This window comes from Zonotrichia leucophrys, unplaced genomic scaffold (genome assembly GCF_028769735.1).
Source record: "Zonotrichia leucophrys gambelii isolate GWCS_2022_RI unplaced genomic scaffold, RI_Zleu_2.0 Scaffold_898_19937, whole genome shotgun sequence".
NCBI lineage: Eukaryota > Metazoa > Chordata > Aves > Passeriformes > Passerellidae > Zonotrichia > Zonotrichia leucophrys.
Window position 1 is genome coordinate 872 of NW_026993103.1, and position 19,066 is coordinate 19,937.

General features: G+C 51.4%; 2 protein-coding genes across 2 annotated transcripts; one reads left to right on the forward strand and one right to left on the reverse strand.

The window, feature by feature from the left end:
* Window positions 1-485: 485 nt before the first annotated feature.
* Window positions 486-14,288, reverse strand: ARMC5 (armadillo repeat containing 5). Its single transcript, XM_064701591.1, has 9 exons — window positions 13,877-14,288; window positions 9,811-9,921; window positions 8,243-8,700; window positions 5,572-6,647; window positions 4,456-4,943; window positions 3,567-3,699; window positions 2,305-2,527; window positions 1,482-1,903; window positions 486-504 (listed from the first exon to the last, which is right to left on the reverse strand). The coding sequence occupies exons 1-9, from the start codon at window positions 14,151-14,153 to the stop codon at window positions 486-488; spliced, it is 3,207 nt and encodes a 1,068-aa protein (XP_064557661.1). The 5' UTR covers window positions 14,154-14,288.
* Window positions 14,289-14,647: 359 nt separating this feature from the next.
* On the forward strand, window positions 14,648-19,059 carry LOC135442043 (uncharacterized; the record flags this gene model as incomplete). Its single annotated transcript, XM_064701592.1, has 4 exons — window positions 14,648-15,092; window positions 16,760-17,125; window positions 17,938-18,087; window positions 18,957-19,059. Coding segments are annotated over exons 1-4 (764 nt in total), but the record flags the coding sequence as incomplete, so codon positions are not given.
* Window positions 19,060-19,066: the final 7 nt, after the last annotated feature.

Consider the following 19,066-nt stretch of genomic DNA (forward strand, 5'->3'; position numbering starts at 1 on the left):
CCCAAAGTGCCCCACCCCCACCAGGGGGTCCCACCCGTCACTCAGCTCCTCGGGGGCGTGGCCAAACTCGCTGTGGGCGTGGCTATCCCCTGGGTGGGCGTGGCCTAGCGCCTCCATCAACGCCCTCACCAACCGCGAGGTCTCCTGCGCCACCTTGGCCACGCCCACCAGCGCTTCCGCCCGCCTTGTGACATCACTGCTGACATCACCACCACCACCCACAATGCTTTGCGCCACTCTGCTCCCTAAATGGCCACACCCCCAGCTCTCAGCCAACCCCCAAAGCTGAGGGAGGGTCCCCGAGACCACCGAGGCCACCACGGGCTCAAAGGACGTCACCAAAAACCTCCGGGACAGCGCCAAAGCCGCGCCCGCCGTGGTGGCACCGAGGGAATTTGGGGACATTTGGGGACATTTTGGGGGGCGGCAGCCGTGCAGGAAATGCAGCAGCAGCAGCAGGGCGGGGCGGGGACAATGGCGGATTGTCACCTGGGGTTGGTGGCGCTCGAGGAAAGGGCCGGACAGGAGGGTGGACAGGACGGGGGACAGACGGGACAGGGCGTGGCGGGAGGCGGGGACAGCGGGGGGGACGTCGGGGATGAGGGAGAGGTCGTGGGGGGACAGCGAGTACGGGCAGGGAGGGGGGGATGGGGACATTGGGGAGGGGCTTGGGGACATTTGGGGACAGGAATTTGGGGGGTTTGGGGACACTCGGGAGGGGTCTGGGGACACTTGAGAGGGATTTGGGGGTGTCTGAGGGGGATTTGGGGACACTTGGGGGGGATTTGGGGACATTTGGGGGGGATTTGAGGACACTCGGGGGGGAATTGGGGACACTGGGGAGGGGTGTGGGGTAGTTTGAGTGGGGTTTGGGAGATTTGGGGACATTTGGGGACACCGGGGGGGATGTCGGGGACAAGGGAGGTGTCGTGGGGGGACAGCGAGTATGGGCAGGGAGGGGGGAATGGGGGGGTTGGGGACACTGGGGAGGGGTCTGGGGATGTTTGGAATTTTTGGGGACAGGAATTTGGGGGGTTTGGGGATGTTTGGGGGGATTTGGGGACGTTTGGGGACAGGAAGTGGAGCTTTGGGACACTGGGGAGGGGCTTGGGGACGTTTGGGGGGGAATTGGGGACACTGGGGAAGGGTTTGAGGTTGTTTGGGGGGGATTTGGGGGGTTTGGGGACGTTTGAGGGGAATTTGGGGACATTTGGGGACAGGAATTGGGGGGATTTGGGAGGTTTGGAAACATTTGGGGACAGGAATGGGGGTTTAGGGACACTTGAGAGGGATTTGGGGACATTTGGGATTTTTGGGGCCAGGAATTTGGGGGGTTTGGTGACACTGGGGAGGGGTTTGGGGACGTTTGAGTGGGATTTGGGGACATTGGGGAGGCATTTGGGGACATTTGGGGACAGGAATTGGGGGGATTTGGGACATTTGGGGACACCTGGGAGGGGTTTGGGGACATTTGGGGACACGAATTAGGGAGATTATGGAGGTTTGGGGACATTTGGGAGGGATTTGGGGACATTGGAGACATTTGGGGATGGGAATTTGGGAGGGTTGGGGACACCTGGTCAGGATTTGGGGCCATTTCCGCAGGATTTGGCGACATCCGGAGCCGTTTGCAAGGGGGCGGTGACAATGACAAACAGCACTTGGGGACATTTGGGGACATTGGGGGACGTTTGGGGACTTTTGGGGTCACCTGGGGCCATTTGGGGCCAGGTGAGAGCCCCCCAAAAGTGTCCCCAATGTCCCCAAAGGTGTCCCCAATGTCCCCAATGGTGTCCTTGATGTCCTCAGGGGTGTCCTCGATGTCCCCAAATCCATTTTTGATGTCCCCAAAAGTGTCCTTGGTGTCCCCAAAATTGTCCTTGGTGTCCCCATGGCCGCTCACCTGTGGGTCCAAAACATCCCAAATGTCCCCAATGTCCCCCCAATGTCCCCCAATGTCCCCCCAATGTCCCCCAATGTCCCCCAATGTCCCCCCAATGTCCCCCAATGTCCCCCCAATGTCCCCCCAATGTCCCCCAATGTCCCCCCAATGTCCCCCCATTGTCCCCAATGTCCCCCCAATGTCCCCCAATGTCCCCCCAATGTCCCCCAATGTCCCAATGTCCCCCCAATGTCCCCCAATGTCCCCAATCCCCCCAATGTCCCCCCAATGTCCCCCAATGTCCCCCAATGTCCCCCAATGTCCCCAATGTCCCCCAATGTCCCCTCAATGTCCCCCAATGTCCCCTCAATGTCCCCCAATGTCCCCCCATTGTCCCCAATGTCCCCCCATTGTCCCCTCACCTTTCCAATGGCGGCGGCCGCAAACAGAGCCAGGGCTGAGGGGGGAGGGATGGCCCCGCCCCCTCCTTTGGCTCCGCCCCCTCCTTTGGCCCCGCCCACTCCGTTGGCCCCGCCCCCTCCGTTGGCCCCGCCCTCTCCGCGCGCTGCACCAATGGCGGCTCCGAGCAGCAGCGGCATCGCCCCGCCCCCACCCCAGAGGAGGGGCCACAGCGGGGAGCCCGGCCTGGAGGAAGAAATGGCGGATTTATGTCGCGATATATCGGGATTTTTGGGGGTATTTTTGAGGTAATTTTGGGGGGATTTTTGGGTGATTTTTGGGGGAATTTTTTTGTAATTTTTGGGTGATTTTTGGGTGATTTTTTAGGTGATTTTGCGGGGATTTTTGAGGTGATTTTGGGCCGATTTTGAGTCGATTTCTGAGCAAATTCCGCGCCAATTTTTGTGCATTTTGAGGGGAATTTATGGGTGATTTTGGGGTATTTTGGGGTATTTTTTGGAAGAATTTGGGGGATTTTTGGAGGTGATTTTGGGTGGATTTTTGGGTGATTTTTGGAGGGAATTTTTGTAATTTTTGGGTGATTTTGGGGGGATTTTTGGGTGATTTTAGGGGGATTTTTGGGTGATTTTTTGGGGAATTTTTGGGGTGATTTTTGGGTGATTTTGGGGGGATTTTTGGAGGTGATTTTGGAGGGATTTTTCTGTAATTTTTGGGTGATTTTAGATAATTTTTGGGCAATTTCTGGAGGTATTTTTTTGTAATTTTTGGGTGATTTTGGGGGGATTTTTGGGTGATTTTGGGGGGATTTTTGGGGCTATTTTTGAGGTGATTTTGGGCCAATTTTGAGTTGATTTCTGAGGAAATTTCGGTCCAAATTTTGTGAATTTTGAGGGGGATTTTGGAGTATTTTTGGAAGAATCTGGGGAGATTTTTGGAGGCGATTTTGGGGGGATTTTTTGGTGATTTTTGGAGGGATTTTTCTGTAATTTTTGGATTATTTTCGGTAATTTTTGGAGGTATTTTTTTGTAATTTTTGGGTGATTTTGGGGAGATTTTTGGGTGATTTTGGGGGATATTTTTGGGTGATTTTTAGGTGATTTTGGGGGGATTTTTAGGTGATTTTGCGGGGATTTTTGAGGTGATTTTGGGCCAATTTTGACTCGATTTCTGAGCAAATTCCGCGCCATTTTTCGCTCATTTCCAGGCCAATTTTTCTGCTGATTTCAGGGTTTTTTGGGGTGGGGAATTTGGGGAGGGGTCTCACCGTGCCAGCAGGGGCAGGGCAGCAGCACAGGCCAGCCGGGCCGGGGGGCTCCCACACCTCAGGCCGTGGGTCAGGACCCCCACCCCAAATGGAGACTCGGCTGTGGCCGCCAGGCTGCGCAGCAGGGCCTCACCTAGGGAGGGAAAATTTGAGGAAAATTTGGGGGTCTGGGGGTCCCAAAATTCACCTGGAACCCCCCAAGGTGTTTTTGGGATGGCCCCAAACCCCCCCAGAATAAAAAACCCCAAAAAAATCCCCCAAAATTTGGGAAAATTAGGCCCCAAAAATGAAATTTTTACACCAAATCCCTCTAAAAATCCCCTCAAAACCCTCCAAATAAACTAAAATTCCCATTTGTCCCCAAAATCCTCCCAAATCTCCCCCAAAATTCACCAGTTTTCTTCCAATATCCTCCTGATTTCCCCCAAAATCACCAAATTCCCCCCCAATTCCCATTTTTATCCCAAAATTTCCCCTGAACCCCTCAAAATCCACCTCAAAATCCCAAATTTCCTCCAATTTTCCCCCAAATCCCCCCAAACCCCTCAAAATGCACCCCTAATTCCCCAAAATCCCATTTTTGCCCCCAATTTCCCCCAAAATTCCCCTCAAAATCCACCTCAAATTCCCCAAAATCCCCATTTTTCCCCCCAATTTCCCCCCAAACCCCCCCAATTTCCCCTCAAAATCCACCTCAAATTCCCCATTTTTCCCATTTTCCCCCCCACTTTTTCCCCATTTTCCCCCCAATTTCCCCCCAAACCACCCCAAATCCCCATTTTCCCCCCAAAATCCCCATTTTTGCCCCCAATTTCCCCTCAAAATCCACCCTAAATTCCCCAAAATCCCCATTTTATCCCCCATTTCCCCATTTTCCCGCCACACTCACCGAGCTCCCTCAGCCTCTCCCTCCTCTCGGGCGCCATTTCGGGGCCGGGGTCTCTCCCCGCGCCCCCCGCCCACGTTTGGGGCCGCACCCCCAGCACGAGCCAGCAGTGGATGAGGGAGGGGCCGAACCCCCGAACCAGGAGCCCCAAAATTTGCGGATTTTGCACCAAAAGCTGCAGCAAGCGGGGGGCGCGGGGGGAGGGGCGCGGAGCCCCCGTCAGGTAAGCCAAGATGGCGGCGAGCACCGGAGGGGAGGGGAGAGCCGGGGAGGGGCGGGGCGGAAGCGCCAAACGCTCCAATAGGAGCAAGGCTGGAGCCTCCGGGGGGCGGGGCTCCGTTAGGAGGGCGGGGATTGGGGGGAGAGCCAATGAGAGCAGCGAGGGAGGGCGGGGCTTTGAGGGGCGGGGTTCTGCTAAGGGGGCGGGGCTAGGGGGCGTGGCCAGCGGTGAAGGGGGGCGGGGCTCAACCCCGGTGCTGCTGAGCCAGGTTCTGTGTGGGAGGGAAAGGGTTAAACCGTGAGAAAATATAAAAAAAAAAAAAGCTAAAATTGTGTTAAAGAAATCTAAAATTATATTAAAAAATCCCCATAAAAATCCACTTAAATGAGCCCCAAAAATTTCCTGAAGTAACCCAAGAAATCCCATTCAATGACCCCAAAATCACCCCAAAAATTCTCTTAAATAACCCCAAAAATTCTATTTAGTAACCTCAAAATAACCGCATTAAATAACTCCCAAAATTCCCTTAAATAACCCCAAAAATCCCCTTAAATAACCCCAAAAATTCCCTTAAGTAACCCCAAAAATTCCATTAAATAACCCCAAAAATTCTCCTTTCATTATCTAAAATACGTACAAAAATCCCCTTAAATAACTCCCAAAATTCCCTTAAATAACGCCAAAAATTCGCCTTAAATAACCCCAAAATCCCAAGACCTCTCCCTAATATCCCAAACCCCCTGAATCCCCCTCCCCAATATCCCAAATCCCATCTAAGCCCCCTAAAATCTCCCCAAAAACCCCTCCCCAATATCCCAAATCCCCCAAAAGCCCCACAAAACCCCCTCAAACTCCCCCAAAGCCCCCTCCCCAATATCCCAGGACCCCTCCCCACTCACCTGAGCCCCCTGTAGCTGCCCGCCGCCGCCTCTTTGGCAGCCCCCAGCCCCAATTCCCGCGGCCAATCCGCCGACGCCGCCTCTCTCTCCTCTCTCTCTTCCTCCTCCTCCTCCTCCTCCTCCTGCCGCCCCCCCCCGGCGCGATTGGGGGCGGGGCCAGCGCGCAGGGCGCGCGCCAGCAGCGGCACCGCCCCCCGCCTGTCAATCACCCGCAGGGCGGGCGGGTCCCAGGCGAAGGCGCTGAGGGCCAGCAGGGCGGCGCGGCGCATGCGCGGGGAGGAGCGCGGCTCGCGCAGCAGCGCCAGCAGCGCGGGCAGCCCGCCCGAGCGGCGCACGCGCCCTCGGTTGACGGCCTCGCGACACAGCAGGCACAGCGCATGCGCGCCCGCCTCGAACTGCGCGCTGCGGACCCCAGACCCAAATCGGGAACCCCCAGACCCAATTTTGGGGGTTTTGTCTGATTTGGGACCCCCAGACTCAAATTGGGGGGAGGAGACCCCAGACTCAAATTGGGGAGAGGAGACCCCAGACCCAAATCGGGAACCCCCAGACTCAAATGGGGAACGCTTAGATTCAAATTGGGAACCCCCAGACCCAAATTGAGGAGAGGAGACCCCAGACCCGAATTGGGGGCTGCAGACCCCAGACTCAAATTGGGGACAGGAGACCCCAGACTCAAATTGGGAACCCTGAGATTTCAATTGGGAACCCCCAGACCCAAATTTGGGGGTTTTGTCTGATTCAGGACCCCCAGACTCAAATTGGGGGGTGGAGACCCCAGACTCAAATTGGGAACCCCCAGACCCAAATTTGGGATCCTTGGTCCTGGATTTGGGACCCCCAGACCCAAATTGGGGACCCCCACCCTTAAATTTGGGGGTTTCACCTAATTTAGGACCCCCAGACCCAAATTGGGGACCCCCATTCAAATGGGGACCCCCACCCAATTTGGGACCCCCACCCTTAATTTGAGACCCCCCACCCAATTTGTGACCCCCTCTCAATTTGAGACTCCCACCCCCCAATTTGGGACCCTCACCCAATTTGGGACCTCCACCCCCAATTTGGGACCCCCACTCAATTTGGGGTCACAGTTCACTTTGGGACCCCCACCCAATTTGGGACCCTCACTCAATTTGGGACCCCCACCCAATTTGGGACCCTCACTCAATTTAGGATCACTGTTAACTTGGGGACCCCCACCCAATTTATGTTTGGCCTCAAATTTAGGACCCCCACCCCCAATTTCATGCCCCCCATCCCCAAATTTGGGACCCCCACCCAATTTAGGATCACTGTTAACTTGGGGACCCCCACCCAATTTAGGTTTGGTCTCAAATTTAGGACCCCCACCCCCAATTTCATACTTCCCATCCCCAAATTTAGGACCCCCACCCAATTTGTGACTCCCAAATTTGGGACCCCCACCCAATTTACCATCAGCCCCATATTTAGAACCCTCACCCCCAAATTCGGGACCCTCACCCAATTCAAACTCATCCCCAATTTCACACCCCCCCTCCCCAATTTCCCACCTCTCATCCCCAAATTTGGGACCCCCACCCAATTTAGGATTGCCGTCAAATTTAAAACCCCCATCCCCAATTTCACACCCCTCACCTCCAAATTTGGGACCCCTACCCAATTTATGTTTGGCCTCAAATTTGGGACCCCCACCCAATTTACCATCAGCCCCAAATCTGGGACCCTCACCCCCAGTTTCATACCCCTCACCCCCAAATTTATGACCCCACCCAATTTAGAATTCCTCTCACATTCACCACCCCCAGCCCCAAATTTGTGACCCCCACCCAATTCAAACTCACCCCCAATTTCACACCCCCAATCCCCAATTTCCCCAAATTTGGGACCCCCACCCAATTTACCATCAGCCCCAAATTTGGGACCCTCACCCAATTTAGAATTGCCCTCAAAGTTAGGACCCCCATCCCCAATTTCATATCCCCCATCCCCAATTTCCCCAAATTTGGGACCCCCACCCAATTCAAACTCACCCCCAATTTCATACCCCCCCTCCCCAATTTCACAGCCCCCATCCCCAATTTCCCACCTCTCACCCCCAAATTTAGGACCCCCACCCAATTTGTGACTCCTAAATTTGGGACCCCCACCCAATTCATGATCGGCCCCATATTTAGAACCCTCACCCCCAAATCTGGGACCCCCACCCAATTCAAGCTCACCCCCAATTTCACACTCCCCCTCCCCAATTTCATACCCCCAACCCCCAATTTCCCCAAATTTGGGACCCCCACCCAATTTACCATCAGCCCCAAATTTGGGACCCCCACCCAATTTAGAATTCCTCCCACATTCACCACCCCCAGCCCCAATTTCCCCCTCCCCAATTTCGTACTCCCCATCCCCAATTTCCCACCCCTCACCCCCAAATTTGGGACCCCCCACCCAATTTAGAATTGCCCCCATATTTATCCCCCTCACCCCCAAATTTCGGACCCCCACCCCATTTACCATCGGCCCCATATTTAGGACCCCCACCCCCAATTTCACACCCCCAATCCCCAATTTCCCACCTCTCACCCCCAAATTTGGGACCCCCACCCAATTTAGAATTGCTCCCACATTCACCACCCTCACCCCCAAATTTGCGACCCCCCCCCAATTCACATTTCCCCCCCCCCTCCCCCACCTCCCCCACCTCCCCCTCCCCATTTCCCATCCCCAGCCCCCTCCTCACCGCCCCTATCGCCGCCTCCACCGCTCCGGCCGCCCCCAATTGCGGCCGCAGCCCCCCCTGTCCACTCAGCGCTGCCAACGCCGCCATGGCCGAACCCCCAATGTCCAGCCCAGGCCGTCCGGCCAGAGTGACCAGCACAGGAATGGCCGCAGTGACCGCTTGAGCCACGCTGGATGAGCCTGGAGTGACCAGCAGGGTGTGGAGGGCTCTGGTCAGTGCTGGACATGTGGGGTCAGTGGGGGACAGGGTGGTCAAGCGGCCGGAGAGCGCTGCGGCCGCTCGGACGCGGTCAGCGAGGGATAGGAGGGGTGGGCAGGGGGTGCTGAGGATGCGGAGGGAGCGGGCGGCGCTGAGGAGGCACCCATGGGTGCTGCAGGTGGTGGTGAGGGTGATGAGGAGCGGAGCGGCGCCTGAGGGGTTAAATGGGGAAGGGTTAGAGAGGGAAAAAATGGCACAAAATGGGGAAAATTGAGGGTGGGATTACGCGGAAAATTCACATCAAATTGCCTCAAAAATGGCGGAAAATCGGCGTCAAATTGCCCACTCAAAGTTCGCAAAATTCCCCCAAATCAGTCCCAAAATTCCCTCAAAATTCCCTCAAATCACCCCAAAAATTCCCCTTAAATTCCTCCCTGAATTTCCCAAAATTCCCTCATTTCCCACCCTAAATTCCCACAAAATTCACCCCCAAAATTCCCTCAAAAATCCCCTCAAATTTCCCCTCCCAATTTCTCGAAATTGCCTGCAAAATTTCCCTCCAAATTTCCCAAAATTGCCCCCAAAATTCCATCAAATCGTCCCCAAAATTCCCTCAAATCACCCTAAAAGTTCCCCTTAATTTCCCCCTGAACTTCCCAAAATTCCATCAAATCGTCCCCAAAATTCCCTCCAAATTCATCCAAAATTCCCTCAAATCACCTCCAAAATTGACCCTAAATTTTCCCCAAAATTTCCCCCCAAATTGCCTCAAAAATGGTTCCAAATCGCCGTCAAATTACCCACTCAAAGTTGGCAAAATTCCCCCAAATCAGTCCCAAAATTCCCTCAAATTCTCCCCAAAATTCCCTCAAACCAGTCCCAAAATTCCCTAAAAAATCCCCTCAAACTTCCCCTCCCAATTTCTCGAAATTGCCCGCAAAATTTCCCTCCAAATTTCCCCAAAAAAATTCCCCAAATTCCCCCCCAAAAAAACCCCAAAAATTCCCAATAAATCCCCACAAAAATTCCCAATTTTTCCCAAAAAATCCCCAATTTCCCCCCAAATACCCCCCAAAAATTTCCCCAAAAAAATCCCAAAAAATCCCCAAAAAAATCCCCAATTTCCCCCCAAATACCCCCCAAAAATATCCCAAAAAATCCAAAAAAAACCCCAATTTCCCCCCAAAAATCCCCCCAAAATTCCCAATAAATCCCCACAAAAATCCCCAAAAAATCCCCAATTTTCCCCCCAAAAAAATCCCAAAAAATCCCCAAAAATTTCCATTTTTTTCCCCCACAAATTTTCCCATTTTTCTCCTCACCGGCCTCCAGCACATCTCGTGCCCCATCGGGCTCCAGGGCCAGGTTGGCCAAGGTCCGGGCGACGCGGTTGCCAACGCTCTCGGGGACACCGGGCACGGACAGGATGGACACTGGCACAGAGGGCAAAGGTCACGATGGACACACGGACATTGGGACGGACACACGGACAGAAATCCAGGCCAGGATGGGCACTGTGGCCAAAGGACACACCCAGCACTTTCCCCCTCACACTCCATATTTCCCCCTTAATCCCAATATTTTTCTCACATTTCTCATATTTTCCCACATTCCCGACAATTTTCCCCTCACACTCCATATTTCCCCCTTAATTCCAATATTTTTTTCACATTTCTCATATTTTCCCACATTCCCGACAATTTCCCCCTTAATTCCAATATTTTTTTCACATTTCTGATATTTTCCCACATTCCCGACAATTTTCCCCTCACACTCCATATTTCCCCCTTAATCCCAATATTTTTTTCACATTTCTCATATTTTCCCACATTCCCGACAATTTTCCCCTCACACTCCATATTTCCCCCTTAATCCCAATATTTTTCCCACATTCCCGACAATTTCCCCCTTAATTCCAATATTTTTCTCACATTTCTCATATTTTCCCACATTCCCGACAATTTTCCCCTCACTCACACTCCATATTTCCCCCTTAATCCCAATATTTTTTTCACATTTCTCATATTTTCCCACATTCCCGACAATTTTCCCCTCACTCACACTCCATATTTCCCCCTTAATCCCAATATTTTTCCCACATTCCCGACAATTTCCCCTTTAATTCCAATATTTTTTTCACATTTCTCATATTTTCCCACATTCCCGACAATTTTCCCCTCACTCACACTCCATATTTCCCCCTTAATCCCAATATTTTTCCCACATTCCCGACAATTTCCCCTTTAATTCCAATATTTTTTTTCACATTTCTCATATTTTCCCACATTCCCGACAATTTTCCCCTCACACTCCATATTTCCCCCTTAATTCCAATATTTTTCTCACATCTCTGATATTTTCCCACATTCCCGACAATTTCCCCCTTAATTCCAATTTTTTTTCACATTTCTCATATTTTCCCACATTCCCGACAATTTTCCCCCTTAATCCCAATATTTTTCTCACATTTCTCATATTTCCCCACATTCCCGACAATTTTCCCCTCACACTCCATATTTCCCCCTTAATCCCAATATTTTTCTCACATTTCTCATATTTTCCCACATTCCCAACAATTTCCCCTTTAATCCCAATATTTTTTTCACATTTCTCATATTTCCCCACATTCCCGACACTTTTTTCCCCTCACGCTCCATATTTCCCCCTTAATCCCAATATTTTTCTCACATTTCTCATATTTTCCCACATTCCCAACAATTTTCCCTCACTCACCCTCCATATTTCCCCCTTAATCCCAATATTTTTCTCACATTTCTCATATTTTCCCACATTCCCGACAATTTCCCCCTTAATTCCAATATTTTCTCACATTTCTCATATTTTCCCACATTCCCGACAATTTTCCCCTCACACTCCATATTTTCCCCCTTAATTCCAATATTTTTTCTCACATTTCTCATATTTTCCCACATTCCCGACAATTTTCCCCTCACACTCCATATTTCCCCCTTAATTCCAATATTTTTTTTCACATTTCTCATATTTTCCCACATTTTTCCCACATTCCTGATATTTTTTCCACATTCCGGACATTTTTCCCCTCACACCCGGCCCTTGGCCCGCTTCTCTCATTCCCGATATTTTCTCTCATTCCCGATATTTTTTCCTCATTTCTGACACTTTTCTCCTCACACCCAACACATTTCTCAATATTTCCAACACTTTTCTCCTTATTCCCGGTATTTTCTCCACATTTCCGACACTTTTTTCCACATTTCTGACACTTTTTTCCACATTTCCGACACTTTCCCCCTCATTCCCGGCCCTTTCCCCCTCACACCCGACATTTCCCCTCACTCACGACACTTTTTTCCTCATTCCCAACACTTTTTTTTCCCATTCCCGGCACTTTTTTCCTCACACCGGACACTTTTCTCCACATTTTCGACACTTTTCCCCTCATTCCGGGTATTTTTTTCCACATTCCCGGAATTTTTCCCGATATTTTTCCCTCACACTCTCTCACCCCGGCCCTCTCCCCCTCACACCGGGCACTTTTCTCCACAATGCCGGTCCATTTTTCTCTAATTCCCGTTATTATTTTCACATTCCTAGCACTTTTCTCCTTATTCCCGGCACTTTTTTCCTCATTCCCAACACCTTTCTCCACATTTCCGACATTTTTTCCCCTCATTCCGGGAACTTTTCCCCTCACACCCGACATTTCAGGCCCCTCTCCCCTCATTCCCGGCATTTTTCCCCTCACACCCAACACATTTCTTAACATTTCCAACGCTTTTCTCCACATTTCCAACACTTTTCTCCACGTTTTCGGTACTTTTTCCCTCAAAATTGACATTTTTTCCCTGACATCTAACCTGTCTTCTCTCAGCCCGGCCCTTACCCCCTCACACCGGGCACCTGTCTCCAGATTGCCGGTACATTTTTCCCTCATTCCCGATATTATTTTCACATTCCTAGCACTTTTCTTCTAATTCCGGACACTTTTTTGCCACACTGGACACTTTTCTCCACATTTCTGTCACTTTTCCCCTCATTCCGGCATTTTTTCCCCTCACACCCGACATTTCAGGCCCCTTTTCCCCCATTCCCGGCATTTTTCCCCTCACACCCAACACATTTCTTAACATTTCCAACGCTTTTCTCCACATTCCCAACACTTTTCTCCACATCCCCAACACTTTTCTCCACATTTTCGGTACTTTTTCCCTCACAATTGAGATTTTTCCCCTCACACCTGACCCATCTCCTCTCATGCCGGCCCTTTCCCCCTCACACCGGGCACCTGTCTCCAGATTGCCGGTACATTTTTCCCTCATTCCCGATATTATTTCACATTCCTAGCACTTTTCTTCTAATTCCGGACACTTTTTTGCCACACTGGACACTTTTCTCCACATTTCTGTCACTTTTCCCCTCATTCCCGGCACTTTTCCCCTCACACCCGACATTTCAGGCCCCTCTTCCCTCATTCCCGGCATTTTTCCCCTCACACCCAACACATTTCTTAACATTTCCAACGCTTTTCTCCACATTCCCGACACTTTTCTCCACATTTTCGATACTTTTCCCCTCAAAATTGACATTTTTTCCCTGACATCTGACCGGTCTTCTCTTAGCCTGGCCCTTTCCCCCTCACACCGGGCACCTGTCTCCACAATGCCGGTCCATTTTTCTCTAATTCCCGATATTATTTTCACATTCCTAGCACTTTTTTTCTCATTCTCGGCACTTTTTTCTTTACACCGGACATTTTTCTCCACATTCCCGGTACTTCTCCCCTCACACTTGACACTTTTTCCCTCACTCCGGACACACCGGACCCTTTTCCTCACATTCCTGGCCCTTTTTCCCTCACACCTAAGACTTTTCTCCACATTTCCAACACCTTTCCCTCATTCCCGGTACTTTTCTCCACATTCTCGATACTTTTCCCCTCAGACCTGACACTTTTTCCCTCACTCCCGGCACTTTTCCCTCACACTTGACACAATTTCCCTCACATTCGGCACTTTCCCCCTCACACCCGACACTTTTTCCCTCACACTGCATACTTTTCCCCTGACACCCGACACTTTTCCCTTCATTTCTGACACTTTTCTCCTGACTCTTGACACTTTTCCCCTCATTCCTGACACATTTCCCCTCACTCCGGACACTTTTCTCCTCATTCCTGACACTTTTCCCCTCACACCGGAAACTTTTCCCCACATTCTCGGCACTTTTCCCCTCACACCGGACATTTTCTCCTCATTCCCGGCCACTTTTCCCCTCACACCGGACATTTTCCCCTCATTCCCGGCCACTTTTCCCCTCACACCGGGCATTTTTTCCTCATTCCCGGTACTTTACCCCTCACACTTGACACTTTTTCCCTCATACCCGCCACTTTTCCCCCTGACTCACCCAGCCGCGGCACCCCTCCGAGGCTCCGCGCCTGGCGCCGGCAGCCGGGCTCGGTGCAGCAGTTCCCGAGCACGCTCAGCGCCAGCTCCAGCACCCTCCGGGGCCTCTCGGGCCCCACCAGCTCCAGCAGCGGCCCGAGCCCCCCTCGCTCCCGGAACCGCGCGGGGCCCCCGGCCCGCCGCGTGTGCCGGGCCCGCAGCGCCAGCAGCGCCCGAGACAGCGACGGCTCGGCCGCGGCCCGCACGGCCTCCACGCACCAGCCCAGGGACTCGGACATGGTGGGGAAGAAATGGGGGAAAAACGGGAGAAAACGGGGAAAAAAATAGAGCGGGGGGAGAGGGGAACGGTGAGGGGCGGAACGGGCGGAAAGGGAGAGCGGGGAGGGGGGAACGGCGGGGAGGGGGCACAGAGAGAGCGGGGGAAGGAAAGGGGGAGGGACGCGGCGCGCGCGGGGGGTGATGGGAGAGGGGCGGGGCTTGAGGGTGACTGGCGGGTGGTGCGTGAGGGGAAAGGGGCGGGGCGATCTGTGATTGACAGGCGGTGCGTGAGGCGATAGCGTTATTGACGGGGCTGTGATTGATTGATTGATCGATTGATCGATTGAAGATTTGATTCGAAAGGGGCGTAGCAACCTGTGATTGAGAGAAAATATGCCCATGGGCGATTGACAGGACTGCGGGTGATTGATTGATTGATTAAAAAGGAATGTGGCAATGAGTGATTGTTTAGGCAATGAATAATCGATTAAAAATTGGATTATTGATAAAGAAAGGGGCGTGGCGAGGGGTGATTAGCAGAGAAATAGTCGATTGATTGACAGCCAGGCCGAGGATTAAATAAGGCAAAAGGGGCGGGGTAATTGACTATTGCACAATAAATTATGCAAAAGTAGGCGGGGCAATGAGTGATTGACAGCACATTAAGTATGTGTTACCGCTTCATGGGCGTGGCCACACATCAGCGGGGGCGGAGCAACCTTTGATTGACAGATGTAGGGACGCGCCTGACAAATCCTCGCGAGATTTCCCGAGATTTGGCGTCGTTCCCGCCCCTTCTCCCCCTCAGCCCAACATGGTGGTTCACGCTGAGCCCCCCCCCGAGCCCGACATGTCGCGACAGTGGCGACAGTCGGCGCCTCGCCTCGATCCCGACACTGCCGAGTATTTTCGGAGGGCCCTGGAGACGCTGGAGGAGGGGCTGAGCGAGGAGGAGCTCGGTGAGGGGGGGTTTGGGGGAGTTCATGAGGGGATTTGGGGGGTCCGTGAGGGGATTGGGGGTTCCGTGAGGGGATTTGGGGGAGTTTATGAGGGGATTATGGGGTTTATGAACGGTTTTGGAGGGTTATGAGGGGATTTGGGGGGTTTATGAAGGGATTTGGGGGGTCCGTGGGGGGATGGGGGGTTCCGTGAGGGGATTTGGGGGAGTTTATGAGGGGATTATGGGGTTTATGAGGAGTTTTGGAGATTTATGAGGGGATTTGGGAGGTTTATGAGGGGTTTGGGGGAATTGAGAGGGAATTTGGGGGTCCCTGAGGGGATTTGAGAGATTTATAAGGCGACGTCGGGGTTTGTGAGGGGATTTGGTGTCCATGAGGGGTTTTTGGAGGTTCCTGAGGGAATTTTGGGGGTTTGTGAGGGGATTTGGGGGTCCTTGAGGGGATTGGGGGTTCCCTGAGGGGTTTGGGGGAGTTTGTGAGGTGATTTGGGGGATTGTATGAGGGATTTATGTAAATTTGGGGGATTTATGAGGGCTTTGTTGAGGATTTGGTGTTAACTGCCATTTGCTCACTCCTAACCCCCATTTCTTCAGGTTTAATCCCAATTTTTTGGTGTTTAACCCCCATTTTCTTGCTCCCAATTCCCATTTTTTCACTCCCAACCACCATTTTTTTGTAATTAATCCAAACTTTCCCTATTTCTCCCAGCTCTGTTCACCCACAACATTCTCTCCAAGGTTTCCCACTGGTTCCCCACTATTTTTTTTATTCTTAACCCCCATTTTTCCTCATTTTCTCATTCCCAACCCCTTTTTTTTCAGTTAATTTCCATTTTTTTCTCTCCTAACCCCCATTTCTTGGTGTTTAACCCAATTTTTTCCACTCCCAACCCCATTTTTTGGGGTTTAATCCCCATTTTCTCACTCCCAGCCGCCATTTTCTCATGCCTGCCATTTTGTCACTCCCGACCGCCATTTTCTCACCTGTGACCGCCATTTTTTGGTGTTTAACCCCATATTTTTAGGTTTTATCCTCATTTTTTTTGGGTCTAACCTCCATTTTCTCACTCCTAATCCCCATTTTTTTGGGTTTAATCCCCATTTTTCTCACTCCCAGCCGCCATTTTCTCACTCCTACCCGCCATTTTTTGATGTTTAACCCCCATTTTTTTCACTTCTAACCCCCATTTTTTTTCAATTTTATCCCCATTTTTTTGGGTCTAACCTCCATTTCCTCACTCCTAACCCCCATTTTCTCACACCTAACCCCCATTTTTTTCAATTTTATCCCCATTTTTTTGGGTTTAATCCCCATTTTCTCACTCCTGACCGCCATTTTCTCACTCCCAGCCACCATTTTCTCACTCCTGACCGCCATTTTTTTAGGTTTAACCCCATTTTTTTGGGTTTAACCTTCATTTTTACACTCCTAACCGCCGTTTTTTTAGATTTTATCCTCATTTTTTTGGGTTTAATCCCCATTTTCTCACTCCCGACCGCCATTTTGCCCCACCCAACCGCCATTTCCTCACTCCTGACCGCCATTTTCCCGCTCCCGACCGCCATTTCTTCACTCGTAACCCCCATTTTTTCACTTCTAACCCCCATTTCTTCACATTTAACCCCCATTTTTTTTGCTTAATCCCCATTTTTCCCTTTTTTCCCCAGCCCTGTTCGCTCCCAACGTTCTCTCGGAGCTCTCCCGCTGCCTCCCTTCAGCAGCGCTGCACCCCAGCTCCTCCCGGCTGCTGCTGCAGCTGCTGCCCCATTGCCCCCCCGAGACCCTCACCCCTTTTATCTCCCATTTGGGGGGGGTCTCCCGCCACCCCCGGGGCTCCCGAGCGCTCGAGGCCGCGCTGGGCCGGGCGCTGGCGGCGCTGGGGGCGGGGCTTGCGCTGGGGGCGGGGCTGGAGGAGGCGGTGACGGAGCTGGGGGCGGAGCTTGGGAGGGATTTGGGGGGCGTGGCCCGGGATGCCAACGGCAGCTTCGTGCTCAGGGCCCTGCTGGGGCTGCTCAGTGGTGGTGCTGACCCAGGTGAGGGGGAAATTTGGATTTTTTTTGATTTTTTGGGGGGTTTGGGAGGGTTTGAGGGGGTTTGAGGGTGATTTTGGGGGGGTTTTCGGGATTTGGGGAGGGTTTGAGGGGGTTTTGGGGGGATTTGGGGCTTCTCAGTGGCGACACTGACGCAGGTGAGGGGGAAATTTGGATTTTTTTTGATTTTTTGGGGGGTTTTGGGAAGGTTTGAGGAGGTTTTGGGGGGGTTTTGGGGAATTTAGGGAGGGTTTGAGAGGGTTTTGGGGGTGTTTGAGGGGGTTTTTGGGGGTGCTCAGCGGCGGGGCTGACCCAGGTGAGGGGAAATTTGGATTTTTTTTGATTTTTTGGGGGGTTTTGGGAGGGTTTGGGGAAGGTTTGAGGAGGTTTTGGGGGGGTTTGAGGGGGTTTTGGGGGGTGCTCAGTGGCAGTGCTGACCCAGGTGAGGGGGAAATTTGGATTTTTTTTATTTTTTGGGGGTTTTGGGATTTTTGGAAGGATTTGAGGGGGTTTTGGGGCATTTTGAGGGGGTTTTTGGGGGGTTTTGGGGGGGATTTGGGGGTGCTCAGTTACAGCACCGACCCAGGTGAGGGGGAAAATTTGGATTTTTTTTTATTTTTTGGGGGATTTTGGTAGGATTTGGAGAAGGTTTGAGGGAGATTTTGGGGGGAAATTTGGGGGTTTTTTTTTGGAATTTTGGGAGGGTTTTGGGGGTTTTGGGAAGGGTTTGAGGGAGATTTTGGGGATTTTTGGGAGATTTTTGGGGATTTTTGGAGGTTTTTGATGATTTTTCCCCCCCTCAATTTCTGCCCCAGTCCCTCCTCCCAAGGGGGCGGAGCCAAAGGCAAAGAAGGCGGAGCTAAAGGCAAAGGGGGCGTGGTCACTGCCAGAGGGGGCGGAGCTTCCTCCCTCGTTCCGCCCCCTGCTGGAGGAGCTGGCGCAGGGGCTGGAGCAGCAAATCCCAGGTGAGCCAAAAACCCCAAAAATCACCCCAAAATCACCCCAAAAATGGCCCTTTAAACCTCAAAATCACCCCAAAATTATCCTAAAAACCCCAAAACCTCCCTAAAACTCCCAAAAAATAAAAAAATAACCCCAAAATTCCCCTAAAACCTCTAAAATCACCCCCAAAATCATCCTAAAATTTTCAAAAATCTCTCCAAAATGCCCCCTAAAATTCCCAAAATTCTCCAGAAATTTCTCCCAAATTTTCACAAAATCCCCAAAATTTTCCCATAAAATCTCACAAATTTCCCCACAAATTTTGCTAAAATTCCCAAATTTTTCCCCAATATTCCCAAATTCCTTCCTAATATTTCTCAATATCCCCAAATTTTCTCCTAAAATCTCCCAAATTCCCTCCTAAAATTTCCCCCAAATTTTTTTCTTAATATTCCCAAATTTTCCCTTAAAATCTCACAAATTTCTCCCAAAATTTCAGAATTGCCCCCTAAAATCCCCTAATTTTTCCCCCAAATTTCTCATTTTCACCAAAATGTCCCAAATTTTCCTAAAAATTCCCAAATTTTCCCAAAAAGTCCCCTAAAATTCTCATTTTTCCCCCAAAATCTCTCAAAATTCCCCTCAAAAATCTCCCAAATTCCCTCCAAATTTCCCCCAAAATCCCCTTAAAATTTCCCCTAAATACCACCAAAATTCCCAAATTTCACCCTAAAATTCCCAATTTTTTCCCTAAAAATCCCCCAAATTCTTTCAAAATCTTAAAATTTCCCCAAAATTCCCCAAAAATTCCCAAATTTTCCCAAATTTTCCCAAAATTTCTCAAATTTCCCCAGCTTTGCTGAGCCCGGCCTGCGCCAGCCTCTGCCTGCAGGGGCGCTCCGGGCCCTGCACCGCAGCCAATCACCTTCCTGCGCCCGCTTCTGCCGCGCCCTGATTGGCTGCCTCAGCCAGGACAGCCCCGCCCCCGACCAGAGGTGAGTG